Source organism: Raphanus sativus, chromosome 6 (genome assembly GCF_000801105.2).
Source record: "Raphanus sativus cultivar WK10039 chromosome 6, ASM80110v3, whole genome shotgun sequence".
Taxonomy (NCBI): Eukaryota; Viridiplantae; Streptophyta; class Magnoliopsida; order Brassicales; family Brassicaceae; genus Raphanus; species Raphanus sativus.
Genome location: NC_079516.1, coordinates 36,291,207 through 36,308,612, shown reverse-complemented (window position 1 = coordinate 36,308,612; position 17,406 = coordinate 36,291,207). Strand labels below are relative to the sequence as shown.

General features: G+C 36.0%; 2 protein-coding genes and 1 long non-coding RNA gene across 3 annotated transcripts; 2 read left to right on the top strand and 1 right to left on the bottom strand.

The window, feature by feature from the left end:
- Positions 1 to 311: 311 nt before the first annotated feature.
- On the top strand, positions 312 to 1,154 carry LOC108809083 (PRA1 family protein F2). The gene has a single exon (XM_056989033.1). It carries the CDS (start codon positions 414 to 416, stop codon positions 981 to 983), a length of 570 nt encoding a protein of 189 aa, XP_056845013.1. The 5' UTR covers positions 312 to 413; the 3' UTR covers positions 984 to 1,154.
- Positions 1,155 to 4,890: 3,736 nt separating this feature from the next.
- Positions 4,891 to 5,715, bottom strand: LOC108806671 (dirigent protein 20). The gene has a single exon (XM_018578839.2). The coding sequence runs from the start codon at positions 5,622 to 5,624 to the stop codon at positions 5,058 to 5,060; it is 567 nt and encodes a 188-aa protein (XP_018434341.1). The 5' UTR covers positions 5,625 to 5,715; the 3' UTR covers positions 4,891 to 5,057.
- A 6,587-nt stretch (positions 5,716 to 12,302) lies between these two features.
- On the top strand, positions 12,303 to 13,376 carry LOC108809739 (uncharacterized). The gene is made up of 2 exons (XR_001942890.2): positions 12,303 to 12,905; positions 13,106 to 13,376. It is a non-coding gene; the product is annotated as an uncharacterized LOC108809739 (long non-coding RNA).
- Positions 13,377 to 17,406: the final 4,030 nt, after the last annotated feature.

The window sequence follows — 17,406 nt, the reverse complement described above, 5'->3', positions numbered from 1 at the left end:
AATATAAAAGTTTCAAATCAATACCAGAAGAATATACCTTTCTAGACTTTGTCGTAATGATAGATGCTACTGACTGTCACAGATTGTTTTCTCTTTTTATAATAGAGGTAAACATTTATAGAATTATGATTTCACCACAATGTTCAAAAGAAATTATATAATGGAGTTTTTTTTTCCTATTGGGATGGAGGAGAGTTTATTACGACCTTAGAATAATATATAGCATTAATGTATTTTATTTGATTATGTGCTATCTACTTTTGTGATTTTATCTAATAGTATATGACATTTATGCCTGTAGCCTGCACCATTCCTAATCAAGAGGGACTGATCATTATCTTTTTCAAGCAATACATAAATTTACTCTCTCTCTCTCTCTCTCTCTCTCTCTCTCTCCAACCAATTAGAACGAAATGACAAACTACGGCGCGATCCCGACGTCATCTCATCCATCTCCACCGGTGGATCTCGAGTACATCTCACACGTCAGGCACCGTATCAAATCAGGTCTAGCCACGCGCCGCCCATGGCGATCGATGTTCGATCTCGAATCCATGTCCCTACCTCACGGTTTCTTCGACGCGATCTCGAGAACGAAGACGAATCTCGTCTACTTCAGAGCCAACTACGCCATCGCCGTCCTCTTCATGCTCTTCGCGAGCCTCCTCTACCACCCGACCTCGCTCCTCGTCCTCGCCATCTTGGTCGTCTTCTGGATCTTCCTCTACTTCCTCCGCGACGAGCCTCTCGTCGTCTTCGGTCACCAGGTGGACGATCGGACGGTCATGATCTGTCTATCGGTTTTGACCATCGGCATGCTTTTGTTCACCCACGCCACGGGGAATATACTCGGGTCGCTGTTGACCGCCCTCGTGTTGGTTATGATCCACGCGGCGGTTAGGAGGAGTGATAATTTGTACTCTGATGAGGAAGCTGCGGCGGTGACTGAAGCTTCGGGGCTGACGTCATACCCTTCCTCGTGAAAACCGATTTGATCTTTGTGTGTGTGAGATTGAGAAACTTGAAGACATTTTCTTCTTCGATTTGTTGACAACTTACATTGTTTCCTTCATTTTTTTTTTTCATCCAGTGGTGGTTTGTTTGTTAATTACTTGGTTTAGACATCGAATTTATTTACTTGAACTTCAACTGAACCACACTGAAATTTCATTCACGAATGTATCTCTACCTTAACAAACATAAGAAGAACAGACACTCTTGTCTGAGAGAAGAGTGTTGGACTTAAGAACGAACATGTTTCAAGAGTGGCGTGATTTGCTTTACCAGGACAAATACTCTTTCTAATAGAGGCCTTGCCTCCTCACCAAACTCCCAAAACGAGGCTAAAAATATGCTCAAAGGGGGAAACATTTTTAGATTTCATTTACAAAAGCACATCCAAAAATGACTTAATGAAATGGTAAAAACTAAATAGTGTCCCAGCTTCTTCACCTGTGAATGATGTCCCAACCTTGGGATTGATCAGTGGAGTTGTAACTACTGTTCTTTCTGAATCTTACGATCTGTTTTTGTTCTTTTCAGATGCTAGTCTGGTTCAGTTGGTAGAGTACACTCTTTCACTGCATCGTTTGTTGGTTACCCTACCCAGTTCACGTGACGCGCAGAACGCTGTATAGCTCATCTATGCACCGTTTCTCATTCGTGCTTAAAGTGCCTCTAAAAGAACCATTTTTAATCACACAGAAAGTAAAACTAATTAAATGAAAAGGTTGAAATTAGAAGACTATACTTATCCAGAACCACCGAAATCTGCTTGCTATTCCTTGGGCCTCAGACCCACCAGATCCAGAAACAATCTTTTGATCCTGACATTAACCTTTCACAGAAAGTTAGAAACAAACATGTGAATAGTTTTCTTAATGTTTCAAAACTATCATTATTAACTCGTCCCAATTGCATAAACACATGCATTTTTCTCTTGTTTTCTTTAGAATGATAGTTTTTTTTTCTTTGAAACTCTCTTTAGTATAAAAGTTGTGCGTGTTATAATGTTTTAGAGAATCTAAAGTTGCCTTTTCTTCTTAAAACCATAAATAGATATGCTTATGTCAAGGAGAAACATGTTTCTTGCAAGGCGAAGTCACTTCATCGAGTTAAAAGTCGTTCCAATAATCAAGACTCTATAAAGCAGTTACCGATCACATCTGCTGGATAAATCAGTGTTTAGCGATTACGTTAGAAGAATTAACTACAAATACAAATGCCATTGAAATAGTAACATAAATTACATATTATCTAATTTGGCTTGCTTATCAAAGTCATTAACGTGTTCTTCCAGTTCTTTTACCGACCACACGTCAAGATATCGGTCCTATCCAGGACCATAAGACAACATACACTAAAAGAATAAAGTAACCTAGGAACTTTTTTTGCACTAGAAATAATAATTTTAAAAATATTATTTTTTATTTAACTAGAAAATTTTAATTTATATTTAAAAAATATTATTTTCATATTTTAGTTTCAGCGGTTTGAAAAAAAATTATAAATATCTTTTCAGTTTTATTTCTTTTGATTTTATTTAACTATTTCAATTTAGTTTTATTTAAGTTTAATAAAATTAAAATAACATTTTATAATTATATTCTTTGAAATTTTGTTGTTTTAGTTGAAATAAGTTAAACTGAGAAATCAATTTGTTAACCTGATGAAGAGGTAAACTTAAATAATTTTTAATCATTTAACTATAAAACATATGATTAGTGTTATTTTATTTTGTATTTGTTGATGCACATTTACGATTAGTTTGGTAATATATATAAGTTCTCTAGACATTATTTAAAAAAATGATTTGTCATGTGTTATCGTCAGTTAATTTTGAAAAAAGAAAATAATTACATGGAATACTAACAATGATGACATTACTTGAAATTAATTATACCATAGACGTTAACATTTGATATTGATTTGTATTTAAGATATGATAATAACTCATAAAACATCATTAATATAACAATAAATAATATAATAGTAGAAATATAAATATAATACACTTTAAATTTTTTGAAATATTATTTAATTCTATTTTAGCTTATAAAATTTTAATAGTATTTTTTTAGAAAAGTATTGTTTTTTATAATTGTAATTATTTTAACTCCATTATAATTAATTTACCAACGTTGAATTGGCCTACTAACCTAATGGTGGAGCCGACTCGTTGCCAATAATGTAAGGACCATGGAGGTCACGAGTTCGATTTAGGCATGGGCATTCGGGATTCCAATCGGGTTTCGGTTTTATCCAATCGGGTTTCGCTTTTTCGGGTTTATCAAAAATCAGCCCCATTCGAATTATTTGAAAGTTCGGTTCCGGACCGGTTTGGGTTCTGTCGGGTTCGGGTCGGGGTTAGTAAATCTTCAAAGAACCGGTACAACCCAATGTACTTTCGGGTTCGGATCCCAATCGGTTCTTCGGTTTAAAAATATCTGATTTGTACCTACTTTGTAACCAAAACATAAGTAAAATTAGTTTGTTTTGGTTTCAAATACCTAATTTGTAACTAAAATATAAATAAAATCGATTTTAAAAAAAAGAAACAAACATCAACCATGATCATTCAAAATCAAACGAAAGGAAAATATATTTATTGATAAAAAGAAAACCAAATGAATGAATCATAAAAAGAAAACCACGACTTCATGAAATGAGAAACATTGTTTAATGAAAACAAAATCTAAATCTAAATATTTCAAAATTCAACAGCCACCTTTAACCATCAACCTTTATGTAATAGAACCACCAACCTTTATGTAATACATAAGTATTTTAGATGTTCAATATATCTTAATGTATTTTAAGTACATATTAGGAATTGAGATCATGTTTCGTATAAAATCTTTTTAGGATTTTGAATGTTTCGGGTTCTATCGGATATCCATTTAGATTCGAGTTTGGTTCGAATAATACTCATAACCCGAAATATCAAAAAACAAGATCCATTCGATAGTTATATCGGGTTCAGATCGGTTCAGATTCATTTTTATCGGATCGGATTCGATTCAGAATTTCGGATTCGGTTTATTTGCCCAGCCCTAGTTCGATATACAGTAGGAGGCTCTCGCTCTTCAAAAAAGATTATATTAAATCATTAAATGGTTTGGCCTCATTCTATGGGAATTATGGGTCTGGACCTAAAACCTAATGGTCATATGAAAAAACTATTAATGTTTTTTCATATCTACAAATTTTAGAAATATTATTTACTTTTATGTTTTGAATATTATATACCTCACAAACTTTTATCTTAATTTTATTGGTTTTTAAATAATATACTTTAACCAAAAATAAATAAAATTCGAGATTATAAGTTTAAATATATTTATATATATATTTAAATATAAATATAAATAAAAATATTTATTTATCTTCATTTTACATAGATTTAAATTGAAAATTGAAAAGTAAATTTTTGTAAACAAATAATAAAATTTAGAAATTAACAATATTTTATTTAAAATATAACTTAAATTTTAAACTTTTATTCCACACATGATGGATGAAAATCCCTACTATAATATGTAAGTTGAGGTAAAAAGTTAAATTTTTAATCTTATTCAGCTTTTATTAATGTAATATATGAATTATTGATATATTTTAATAGCCGAAAAATATATTTAATAATTTTACCAAAAATAAATATTTCTGATGATTTTTGAGTTATTTATCATGATCATATTTAAAAGTTATTACCAAAAATATAATATTTATAAAAAAAATTACATATTAAAATTAATATCATACCATGTCATTAATTCTTTTTAAATCATGTTAGTGTCAGGTCATTGTCTTTAACGATAATGATTTTAGCCGTAATATGTGTAAAAATTATTTTTCAAATAATTGTAAGGGATATTTAGCATCAAAACCTCCTTGAAATAAAACTATTATAAATATTATTAACCGACAAAACTACTACAGTACCACAAATCCACCGGACACACCATAAACCAAAATGCAAAAAGAAAACGTAAGAAAGCATAACATATAAAAATCTTATTAGGTCGCCAGATGAATTATATAATTACTACAAAAAAACATCAATAGTGCAAGACATAACAGCTATACTCAACAGTAGCATCGCCGTTCTTGAGATTAATCCACTTTGTCCGAGCCTCAGCGTACCCTCTAGCAAATCGGAAAAGCCCACTTCCTCCGACAATAGGCATTTCTCTGACCTCCGACATCGCGGTGTTCCGACCAAGAATCGTGATGGTGCTTCCGTTGTACTTCCCTGTCTTAAAAGCAAAGTTCATCGCCATTAGAAAACCCAATTCCTTTTGGGCTGCTCCGGCGTAAAAGCCTTGGGCCTGACCCAACAGAGTTGAGTTCATCGGAACTTTCGCCGTCAAGGCGTTGTCGATCATGGAGATGGCTCCGAAGTAGGAATTGTTTGTAACTGGTGGTTGAATCATGATGGAGGTTGGGTTTGGACCACTTAAGATGTCGTGCCAATAGACTTTGAAATGGGTTAGCTTCTCTTTCTTGTGGAGACCGAGAAGCTTCCGATCTATGGTTCTGGCAAAGTTTTCTCCGTCGTCTCCGGTGGAAGAAACGATGGCGAGGAGGAAGATTTGGACGGCTAAGAAGAAAATGAGCTTAGCCATGAGTTTTTCTTTGGTTTCTGTGGAGTTGGTTTGTTGATGATATAAGTGGTGTATAGAATAAGGTGTGTCATGTTATTTATATATAGATCGAGTGTTAGACATGTTTCTAGAGGAGAATACCTACTTTATATTACTTAACTTATTATGTGTTTTTTATTTTAATTTGTGGATTGGTTAAAAAACATTGACTAATGAATGTGAAAGCTCTGTTTATAGTTCTAACAAAAAATCAATGTAAAATGTTGATGTGTATCATTTGTGTGAGGCGTGTAAATAGCTATCATAATCATTGCGTCATCCAGTCGTATGATTTACGGTGAAGTCATACTCAAACCTTTGAGACCTTTTCTTGTCATTTCTCAAAACAGAACAAAAGGATTAAAATCATTTGCCGGATTAGAATCAAACTATAAGTATCATAGTATTAGTAATTAAGAGTATTAGAATCATCATCCATATATAAATCATTATGAAGTTCTTCTATATCAAATCGGTAGATAGGTCAGGTCTTAAGCGGCATAAATATGTAAAAATTATATTCACAAATTTCTCTCTCTATATATATTTTTATAAATGTTGACATTTAAAACTGATAATTCATCAACTTTAGTCTAGAATTAACAGTGTAATCCGGTTAATTAGGTAGAGAATCACTATTTTCAAGCAATATATATGCCCACTATCACTATATATATTATTTTTACAAAAAAAATTAGAAAAATTTGGAAAAAATGTTTTTATTTTATTTTACTTTTCTTTAATCGACAGGCAGGGAGCATAGACTGACGTATATGTTCATGGCGCCATGGGTGTCATGGCGCCAATAGGAGATCAATAGAAGCATACAAAACGGCTATTTTCTCTCTCTTGCTCGACGAAAAAGGAGATCTACTGCTACAGTGACGCTTCACTCCGCCGCCCACCGCCGGCTCATCAGGCGACGGAATCTCAGCATATGCTCCGACTCTCCGCCTGCCACGATGAAGAAGAAGAAACCGAAAAAATCCCCCAGGAAATCTCCGACGAAATCGCCGGCGAAGATGGCCCAACAAACCTCTTCTAAGGCGCAATCGACTGCTACTGTTCCGGATCTGCCAGGTGATAACTCTGAGGATGCTTTTGAAGCCCAAATCGACTCTCCAGCCGACAAGGATGCTCAGCAAACTCGATCTACTCCTGTTCCAATCTTGGACCTTCAAGCTGACCCTATGGTTGTGATCGACGCGTCGTCGTCGGATCCTCCATCAACAAAAGTTATTGCCTCGACTGATGCATGGAAGCAGAGCACTGGTGGCCCACCACAGAGCTCCTCGATGTTAGCCAAGGACAACGAAATCAACATGGAGACCGTTGTCTCCCTGTCGCCAGCAAATGTTGACGCCAAGGCTGCGGCTTTGAGCTCACAATCTGCTCTGGAGATTCCTGTCAGCCAGATTACAGGAGCTCAAACTGGTACTGCGCCGACTAATGCTCAGCAGGCCAATGGCACCACTCAAGAACAAGTCTCAGAGAAATCTCCGGTAGCGCCCGTCGCGCCGGCCCAAACTCCAGCGGTTGACAATGCTTCAGTGGATGGGAAGCAGTGTACCGTTCCAACCACTTCTCCAGTGAACGATTGGTGTAATCACGCAAAGGGACTAGGTAAGAGGTTGTCTAAGAAGGGAGAAGCTTTCACCCTTCCGTCAGGCGAAGCTTGTATCAAAATCCCGAATGCAGTTATCGAGAAGAACAGGAAGTCCTGGGAACCTTTCGTCCTTGGTCAGTTCTACTCAGATCCCCCCTCCCAAGGGACCCTGCATAACATCGTGAATGGGATATGGAGCAAAAGCTATCGCGACATTTCTGTTTCAAAGATGGAGGGCTTCGCGTTTCTATTCAGAATACCCAACGCAGCTACTAGAGCGAGAGTTATCAACCAGAGGTTATGGCAGATTGAAGGGCAAACTATGTTTGTGGATAGGTGGGAGCCCGGGGTTGTACCGGTAAAGCCAGAACTTACATCTGCGCCTATCTGGCTGGAACTCAGGAAGGTCCCCTTCCAATTCTTCAATGAAGATGGCTTGGAGCGTATAGCAGGCCTCGTTGGTGACCCACGATACCTCCATCCCATGACGAAAAATAAAACTAACTTGGAAGTGGCTAAGGTGTGGACTATCATTGACCCTCGGGTTCCTCTTCCGGAGGCGGTGAACGTTCAATTTGAATCAGGAGAGATATGCAGAGTCTTAGTATCAAGCCCCTGGATGCCTCCTATCTGTGAGACGTGCAAAGAGGTTGGCCACACTGCAAAGCGTTGTCCATCTACACAGAAAGCATCTATGTTCTGCTCTCTTTGCAAGTCTAAAAACCACTTGCTGCACTCCTGCCCTCAGAATAGCAAAAATGAACCTAAGGGGAAGAAGACTAGACGGAGCAAGTCTAAGGATAAGCAGCAATGGCGAGTGGTAGAACAGAAGATGGTCCCGGAAATTCAGAGCTCTGCGCCTGTTGCTTCCGATCGGCCTCAGGATCAGTCTCATGCTGAGATCATTCAGCACTCGAAGCTAGGCACAGAGAAAGATCAAGCTACCGGCGAAACTAGCGGTACTCCCTCTTACCTTCAGTTTTCACGTCCTCGTAGTGGCTCTGGGGGCTCAAAGACATCAAACTCTGACATTCAGCCTGACTCTTCCGACGTTGAAACTTCTGACTCGGAGCTAGAGGAGGGTGAATTCAGTAAGTTCGAGCCGGATTTCGAGCTGGTCAAGAACAAAAAGGGATTCTCAGGTCGTAAGGGTAACAGGGGCAGGAGCCCCAAACTCAACTAAATTTTTATGTCGACGGACATTTTTTGCTGGAATACTCGCGGTCTTAACAACTATAGTCACCGCAGCGGATTAAATAAATGGTGTAAGAAGAACACTCCCCTTTTTGGTGGTATATTGGAGACTCATGTCAAAGAGCCCAAGAAAAATAAATTTGTTGCTCAGCTCTTCCCAGGTTGGTCTGTGGAAGATAACTATGCTTATTCACCCTTAGGAAGAATCTGGATGGTCTGGCATCCTTCTATTTTGGTCACCGTCCTGTCCAAGTCTCTACAAATGATCTTCGCGGAAGTTACTTGGCCCACCGACGCACAGTCCAAGTTCTACATTTCGATCATCTACGCCTCTAATGACCCTGCTACTCGTTCTTCGTTGTGGACTGAGATTACTACAACTGAAGCTGCTTATGGGCTTGATGCAAAACCGTGGTTGATTCTAGGTGATCTCAATCAAATCCGAGACCCTACTGAGCATTCCCTGCTTCCTACGCTGAATATGGATAAGAGAATCAGAGAGTTGAATCAGTGCCTTCTCGATGCAAATCTGAACGACTTAAACTACAGAGGGCCTACATTCACATGGTGGAACAAGCGCAAGTCGGCTCCTTTGGCTAAGAAGCTTGACAGATGCCTCGTAAATGATGAGTGGTACAACAACTTTCCTTCATCGGTGGCTTTCTTTGGCAGCCCAGACTTCTCGGATCATGCTCCTATATCGCTCCACCTCCAACCTGACAGGATAAGAATGAAAAAGCCTTTTCAATTCTTTAATTATCTGCTAAAGAATTCTGATTTCCTTGTTACGGTTTATACTAGCTGGTTGTCTTTCAATGTCACAGGTTCTGCTATGTTCAGAGTTTCGAGGAAACTGAAAATGCTCAAGAACATCATCAGAGAATTTAGCAAACAAAACTATTCAGGCATTGAGAAGAAGACTGCGCAGGCTCATGAAAAGCTTCTTCAGGCACAGGCCGTGATGCTGTCTTCTCCAACTTCTGCCAATGCTGCTTCTGAATCTGTTGCTTTGGCGGAATGGGAGGAATTATCTGTTGCTGAGACCTCTTTTTTCTTCCAGAGATCAAGGATAAATTGGCTATCTTTTGGTGATGGCAACTCAACTTTGTTTCATCGCTATGCGGCTGCGAGACAGGCTTCAAACCACATCCATTTTCTCATCTCAGAATCAGGGGAGAGAGTTGACTCGCAAGCTGGTATCCAGAACCTGTGTGTGGACTACTTCTCCCAACTACTGGGTAGCCCGGTTGCGCCTGCTATGTTTGTTCAAAGCGATCTGGACACCCTCTTTGACTTCAAATGCTCACAGGCGCAGATCTCCGCTTTTCACAAAGATTTCTCTGCAGCGGATGTAAAAGAGGCTTTCTTCTCACTGCCAAAGAACAAAACTGGTGGTCCCGATGGATACTCTGCTGAGTTCTTCACTTCGACATGGCCAGTCATAGGACCTGAAATCACTGAAGCTGTACTGGAATTCTTTAAATCAGGCAGGTTGTTGAAACAATGGAACACTGCTAACCTGGTGCTAATCCCGAAGAAGATTAATGCGGAGCTCCCTACTGATTTCAGACCGATTTCTTGCTTAAACACAGTGTATAAAGTTATATCCAAGCTTCTGGCTGCAAGGCTCAAGGAGATCCTTCCTCTAATGATCTCAAAGTCTCAGTCTGCTTTCCTACCAGGGCGGCTTCTTGCAGAAAACATCCTCCTAGCTACTGATTTGGTAAATGGGTACAACAAAGAGACGTTATCTCCTAGGGGAATGCTGAAAGTGGACCTCCGGAAAGCTTTCGATTGCGTGCGCTGGGACTTCATACTCGCCTCCCTTAGAGCGCTAGCAGTGCCAGAGAGCTACATAATGCTGATATCAGAGTGTCTCTCTACTGCTGCTTTTTCGGTCTCAGTAAATGGTATTGCGGGGGGCTTCTTTAAAAGCACTAAAGGGATACGTCAAGGCGACCCCCTTTCACCATACTTGTTTGTACTTGCCATGGAGTGCCTCTCCCGATTACTTCATTTCAGATATGAAAGAGGGGATATTGGATATCATCCGGGAACAGAGGAACTCAAGATCTCACACCTTATGTTTGCAGACGATGTGATGGTTTTTTTCGATGGCACGAGTAACAGCCTGCATGGAATCTCGGAATGTCTGGATGATTTTGCTTCGTGGTCTGGTCTTCATGTAAACACTACAAAGACTGAGCTATTCACCTCGGGGATCGACCTAACGGAAACCACTGCCATCACTAGCTATGGTTTCCCTTCGGGTCAGTTCCCAATCAGGTATCTTGGCCTCCCTCTCATGACTAGGAAGCTAAAAATCTCGGAGTATGCACCGTTGATGATCAAGCTTCACAACCGCTTCCACTCATGGTCTACAAAGATGCTGTCGTTCGCGGGCAGGCTTCAACTACTAAAAACGGTCATTTTTGGTTTGGTCTCCTTTTGGATGTCAGCTTTCATCCTCCCCAAAGGTTGCATAAGATTGATAGAATCACTCTGCTCAAAGTTCTTGTGGTCGGGAAGTACAGAAAAGAGAAGCATAGCTAAGATAGCTTGGACCACAGTTTGCCTCCCAAAGGAAGAAGGGGGCCTCGGCCTCAGAAGTCTAATTATCTGGAACCAAGTCCTTTGTTTGAAATTCATTTGGCTGCTGTTATCAAAATCATCATCTTATTGGGTCGATTGGCACTGGAGCACCCATCTTCAGGGCCAGTCTTTTTGGACCATCACCGCCAAGCCTAACGACTCATGGACATGGAGAAAAATGCTTGAGCTCCGCCCGTTGGCTCTGCGCTTTATCAGAACTACGCTTGGTAATGGGCTGGACACGAGCTTTTGGTTTGATATCTGGACTCCTTTTGGTCAACTTATTACCTACATCGGTCCTACGGGTCCTAGATCTTTGCGCCTGAGGAAGGATGCTGTAGTAGCGGACGCCACTAGAGGAGATACATGGGCGCTACCGCATCCGAGATCGCAAAAGGAAGTAGAATTACATACTTACCTCACAACCCTCTCTTTGCCACTTAATATTGATGTTGTTGATAAGTACGATTGGGTTGCTGGTGATACATCTCTCTCTGTTTTCAGGTCATCAGCGACTTGGGAAGCTCTCAGGCCTAGAGAGGAGATTAAGGACTGGCGGGACGTGGTGTGGTTCAAAGGAGCCATTCCGAAGCTGAGTTGCACAATGTGGGTGGCAAACTACGACAGACTGCCAACTAGAGCTAGACTGGAAGCGTGGGGGATGTTGATCTCACCATTATGCCCGCTCTGTGCCTGCCACGATGAAACCAGAGATCATCTCTTCCTCTCATGTCAGTTTAGTAGGGAGATTTGGAAGGAAGTATTCACGCGATGCCGATCTCATACAGCAGTGATCACCAACTGGTCGGAGTTGCTGTCATGGATCAGAACAGCGACCTCTACACGACGAGTCCTCCTACGGAAGATAGTTACCCAATCGATCGTCTATCACATATGGAGACAGAGGAACAATCTGGTGCACAATCAGGCAGTCATACCGGCCGCAACTGTCTTCAGAACCATTGATAACGAGATTAGGAATATCATCTCAGCAAGGAGGCTGAGGAAAAATTATAGTTCTCTTATGAGTCTTTGGCTTTCATAAGGAGCTTGCAATGCTTTTCACTTTGAACCATCTTGTTTTTTAATTTCTTTTTTGCCAAGATGGATTCAGACTTAGATGTTACCTTGTAAACTCTTTCTTCATTTTATGATATTTACAGTTTAGCAAAAAAAAAAAAAAAAAAAAAAAATTTTTCACGCTTTTGCTTTATTCACTTTCTCTTGTTTACTTTGAAAAAGGAAATTATTACATCCAGACACACTTTTCCACTTTCCTATTTCATTCTAAGCCATATTGGGCTGGAGGCACACATTATCATATCAAAAAGACTCTAATACCCCTTAACAAAACAAAGCCCAACTGAATCATCTTTTTTTTCCCTTCGAAACCTTCAGACGCCGTAAAAAAAAAAAACCCAGAAATCTCCAATTTCATCTCACTCGATTGAACAACATTCCTTCGATTCTATTCATCATCTCGTGTGCTAATCCAATATGCATCCATACTTTCATCATCTCGTGTGCTACTCTCTCTCTATGCTTTAATTTTAAATCTCAAATCCCCGAAAATATCTAGAGAGGACATTTGTCGTCGAGAACACATGTCTCAAGCCGAATTAAATCGTCTCTATGAAGCATTCCGACACACTTACACATGAAATCAAGTCAAACGCCATTTTCGTTTCTTCAAAGATTAGGGTTATGATTCAAAAGTCAGATTTATAAATCGGGTACTGAATTAGTTTCCATCTTCATCATGGATCACGTCTAAAGATTTGAACTTTTGGTTTGGTGTGAGTCAGAGGAAGAATCTCGTCAGGGCATCTCATCGAATTAGAGCGACGAGAAGTCCCCGTACGATACTCTGGGTAAAGTTCGGAGCTTTTTGTATATGTTAGTTTCATTTCGTTAGGTGGCTCTTGTGAATTTCAAGATTTTAGCTTAACTGTGCATATAAACTTTCTGAAGTGGATAATTGTGGAAAATAGAATCCTTCGTTTTGTCCTTTGTGTTTTGATTCCTGTTTTTTAGCTAAGATTTGGTTCTGTGATGTGGTTTTTGTGTACAGAGCTAGAACGAGAAACAGAGGAGCAGAGTAAGGTGGTATACAGATGATTAGCCAAATATTATCATCTCAGTTTCTCTCATGTAAATTTTGTCATTATTCTACAATCTCCCGACAAATGTTTGCTGTTGTGCTGTTTTCATTTGTTTGTTTTTAGGTGAATCTTCACGTTCTTGTTTGTCTTTTCTGTTCAAATCATTAACCTCTTTGACAGTTACCAAGCTTCATGTATAATGTTCTTAAGCCTTAGTTACACCCATCCACATGAACCTTAGTCCATGTCCATACTTAATCTTCGCAAAGACTTGTATTATTGTGTACGGAAGCATTGTGGTTGAAAGTTTTGTGGACTGCATCACTCATTTAAATTAGTGTCCACATGGTGTTAATGATATCATATCAATTTTTTTTAAAAAATTTACATTTGTAATAGTGGAAGTAAATCATCATGCATCACTAGTTGGTCATCCATAATTAGTCGTCCACAATTCTCTCGTCCACAATCCGTTTCTCACAAAGGATAAATTTGTCAAAAACACTTGTAGGTCCCACCAGAAAGTGTCTCACATGTGAGAATTGACTCTCAATATAAAGGAAAGGCAAAAAGTGTCTTTGAGTGTAATCAACTCTTGAAAAAGTGATCATTCCATTCCCTTTTTATATAACAATATTTAAGTGCCATTCTTAAGACTACCTTTTCTTCAAATTGTGAACCCTTTAACTGTATTTAAAGTTTTAAACCATTTATTAACAAAAGAAAGTATTTGAAAATATTTTTTTATGAAAAAGGAAACTTAATGGACTTGTCATACTTTACCAACCAGCAACAACAGTGTCAAATAAACAGCAATAAATTCGGAAAAAAGAAGACATTGGTCTAATTTCGTAACTCAATTCACACACACACATGATACATAGTATATATGCAAAATCCGATCCAGACACTAAACCGGACGATTTACCGGATTACTGGATCGTTGGGTCGACCGCGGATGAACCGCGGATGAACCGTAGATTAATAAATGAATTAATATTATTATATAATATTATATTAGCTAATAAAATAAAAAATAAAAATATAGAAACTAAAGTTAATACTCTCTAAATATCTTTAAAACATAAAATAATAGTTTGAATATGTATATATTTTATGTTTAACAAAAATTTAGAATACTTAACTTAACTTTTTATATTTTTATTTTTATTTGGTATACAAAATATCAAAAAAAAACAGTTTAGACTATCTAAAATAATTGTAACTAGTTAAGAGTTATAACATCTAAAAAATCAAAAAAAATTCATAAATATTTATGTCTAAAAGAGTTATCTACTAGTTCAACCAGTACCGAATTTTGAGTTTTTGTGGGTTTTCGCAGGTTTTTGTGGATTTTTAAATTTTAGGTTTTTCACAAAACCCAACCCGAGTTTATTTTGGATCACCGAGTTTACCGACTCAACCACGGATTCAGCTCGAATTTCAGAACACTATTCTAGGGCGTGCTTGACTTCATCAAAACTCACTAGTTTGGGCCCAGTCTTCCAATTTCCGGTATTGTGGGCCCACCGTTTACTTTTTTATTTCTCTCGACCAAATGCCCACCGTTTACTCCGTTCCGTTCCGTACGTTTATATTATTATATACATGAGTATGCATAGGCATTCCGGTATCCGTTCTAGTTCGGATCATATCTCTTAGATTTTTGGGTTTTAGAGTTTACGTTCCTAGATTCTATACCAAAATTTTATTAGTATGGATCAGATTAGGATAACAATATTTCAGATTCAATTCAAAATTGTATCACATGCTAAGATCCATAAAATAATCATATATCATCCGGATTCGGAGTTATATCGATTTGGTTCGGATATAACCGAAGTAAAAAAAAATCTAAAACAAAACATAAATAAAAACAACTGAATTAAATTAAAAAATAATCTATCACACATAAAATTGATAAAATAACAATAAAATATTAAATCAAGCAAATTATGAAATACTAATTTAAAACTAATTGTATACTTAAAGCATTTATTAAAATTATAATATTTTATTTTTTATATATCATGTTAAACAAATATTGAGATTAATAATTAAAATACATATATATTTCAAAATATTTATATTGACTACTAATTTTGATCTTTTCGGATTCGGTTAATAACACTTCGGATTCAGATATTTTCGATACAACTCTACAAAACCCGTTTAAATATTTTTACATTTTGGATCAGATAACGGGTCGGATTTTTTGGTTTGCCTTCGGTTAGGATTCCGGGTTCCGGATTTCATGCCCATACCTATACATAAGTCCACAAAAACTGAAATTATGAATAGAAGTTATCAGATTTTAGTGGATTTAGAAATCCAAACATGCATTATAAAATTAGTAATTTCAAAAATAAATTATGTACATTAAATTTTAAATATTAGTTAAATATTTTTTTATTATATGTATTGTTTTGTATCTGAGTTGGTTTTGTATTTTAGACTTATTAGTGGATTTTAGAATTTAATATGTTAAATATATTATAAACCTAAGGAAACATCTATATGTTTATAATATTAATTAAAATACACTTTGTCAAAGTTAAAAATAATTAAAATTTAAAAAAACTTACAAATTATAAATAAAAATTTTGAAATCAATTAATAAATGTTTGTAAGAAAAAAGCTCTAGATAGTTTTTATTTTTTACTAGTTTATGGTCCGCACCTTGTGCGGACTAATATATATATATATTATTTAATGTCTTTTAGCCAAAGAGAAATATTAATTACACAGAATTTTAAATTAATAGTATAAATTATAAAAAATCAATATTCATACTCATAATTAGTGTATTATTTATGAGATGTAGATTTTGGATCATTAATATTTTGTTTCATATTTTTATTTATGGGATGTAAAATTTGGACTATAATAATAATCAAATTAGGAAATTTAATTTAAAATTAAACACTTTTTGTATTTGTGCACTGTAAAGAAATCCGGTTACTAAAAAGAATTGATTATAAACAATCACAATCCATGAAATATTAATAAAATAACAATAGCCAACTTACATCACATATTCTCTATACTTTATAGAGTTTAATGAGAAAAAACACAAAAAATAAAAAAATTACAACATTAGATATGTACTATCATAGATTATATTTATATTATGTTTACTATTTGTCAAAATTTTAGTGTCATTTAATGTTTTAATCCTAGTTTTTCATGTTTCCATATATTTTAATATATATTTTATTTTCCTTTTGTAATTTACATATTATTTTCTATTTAGTTTTAAATATATTATTTTCATAAAATTTGTGATTTTACAGATAACTTCATTATTAGCATAAATTTAATTGTGATTTTGATGTTCGTCATGTACAAATACAAATTAATTTATTTTAGGTTTAATATAAAATATTTAACATAAGTATGTAATTTATGTATTACTAAATACTTGTAATGGTGATCTATTTTTATTCTTAACTTCAATATTATAATAATTATTTGGATCAATATGTCAAATACAAATCATAAAATTGGCTATAATATTATTGGTCACTAAAATCATAAATTAAATATAGGATAAACATCATTATGATATCAACTGTAATATCGGTTTATTACTTAAATATCATAAAATCATGACGAAGATGATAAATAAGTAAATTTATTTTTTAAATAATAGTATAGATTTTTTCACGTTTGTGGATTAACATATAGCTAAATTTATCAAAGCATGAAGGAATGTGTTAAAGAGACGCAATTTCCTTTTTGATGTCTCTTTTGGTGAGATTGACGTAATAAAAGAATACTCATTAAACGCATTCATCACTGTATAAGTGGTCCATTCGCATGTTTAACATCGTCAAATTTTGATGATGAATATTTTCGATTTCTTAAAAATATGTATAAAACATCGTAAAATTTCACGATAACTATTGACGAGATGTTCAGTCCGGTAAAATAGAACCAATTAAAATCGAACCGAATTAAAATAGAGAATTGGTATGAATGGGGTTAACTGGTAAGGGCTGTAGCTTCATATTTTTGGTTTTTAGAAATTAGGATGTAAGTTTTTGTGGCTCTGACTTTAATTTTTTTACTATAGATTTATTTTTAAAGACAATTGAAACCACAAAAAAAGCTATAGAAAATATGATTTCTAAATATTTCCTTTTTTAAAATTTTTTTTTGCTGTAGATTTATTTTTAAATCTAACTAGATTTTGACCCGCACGCCCGTGCGGAAGAATTTTTTTTATAAAATATGTTTTTCCATATCAATATTAGAGTTGGGCAAAAAA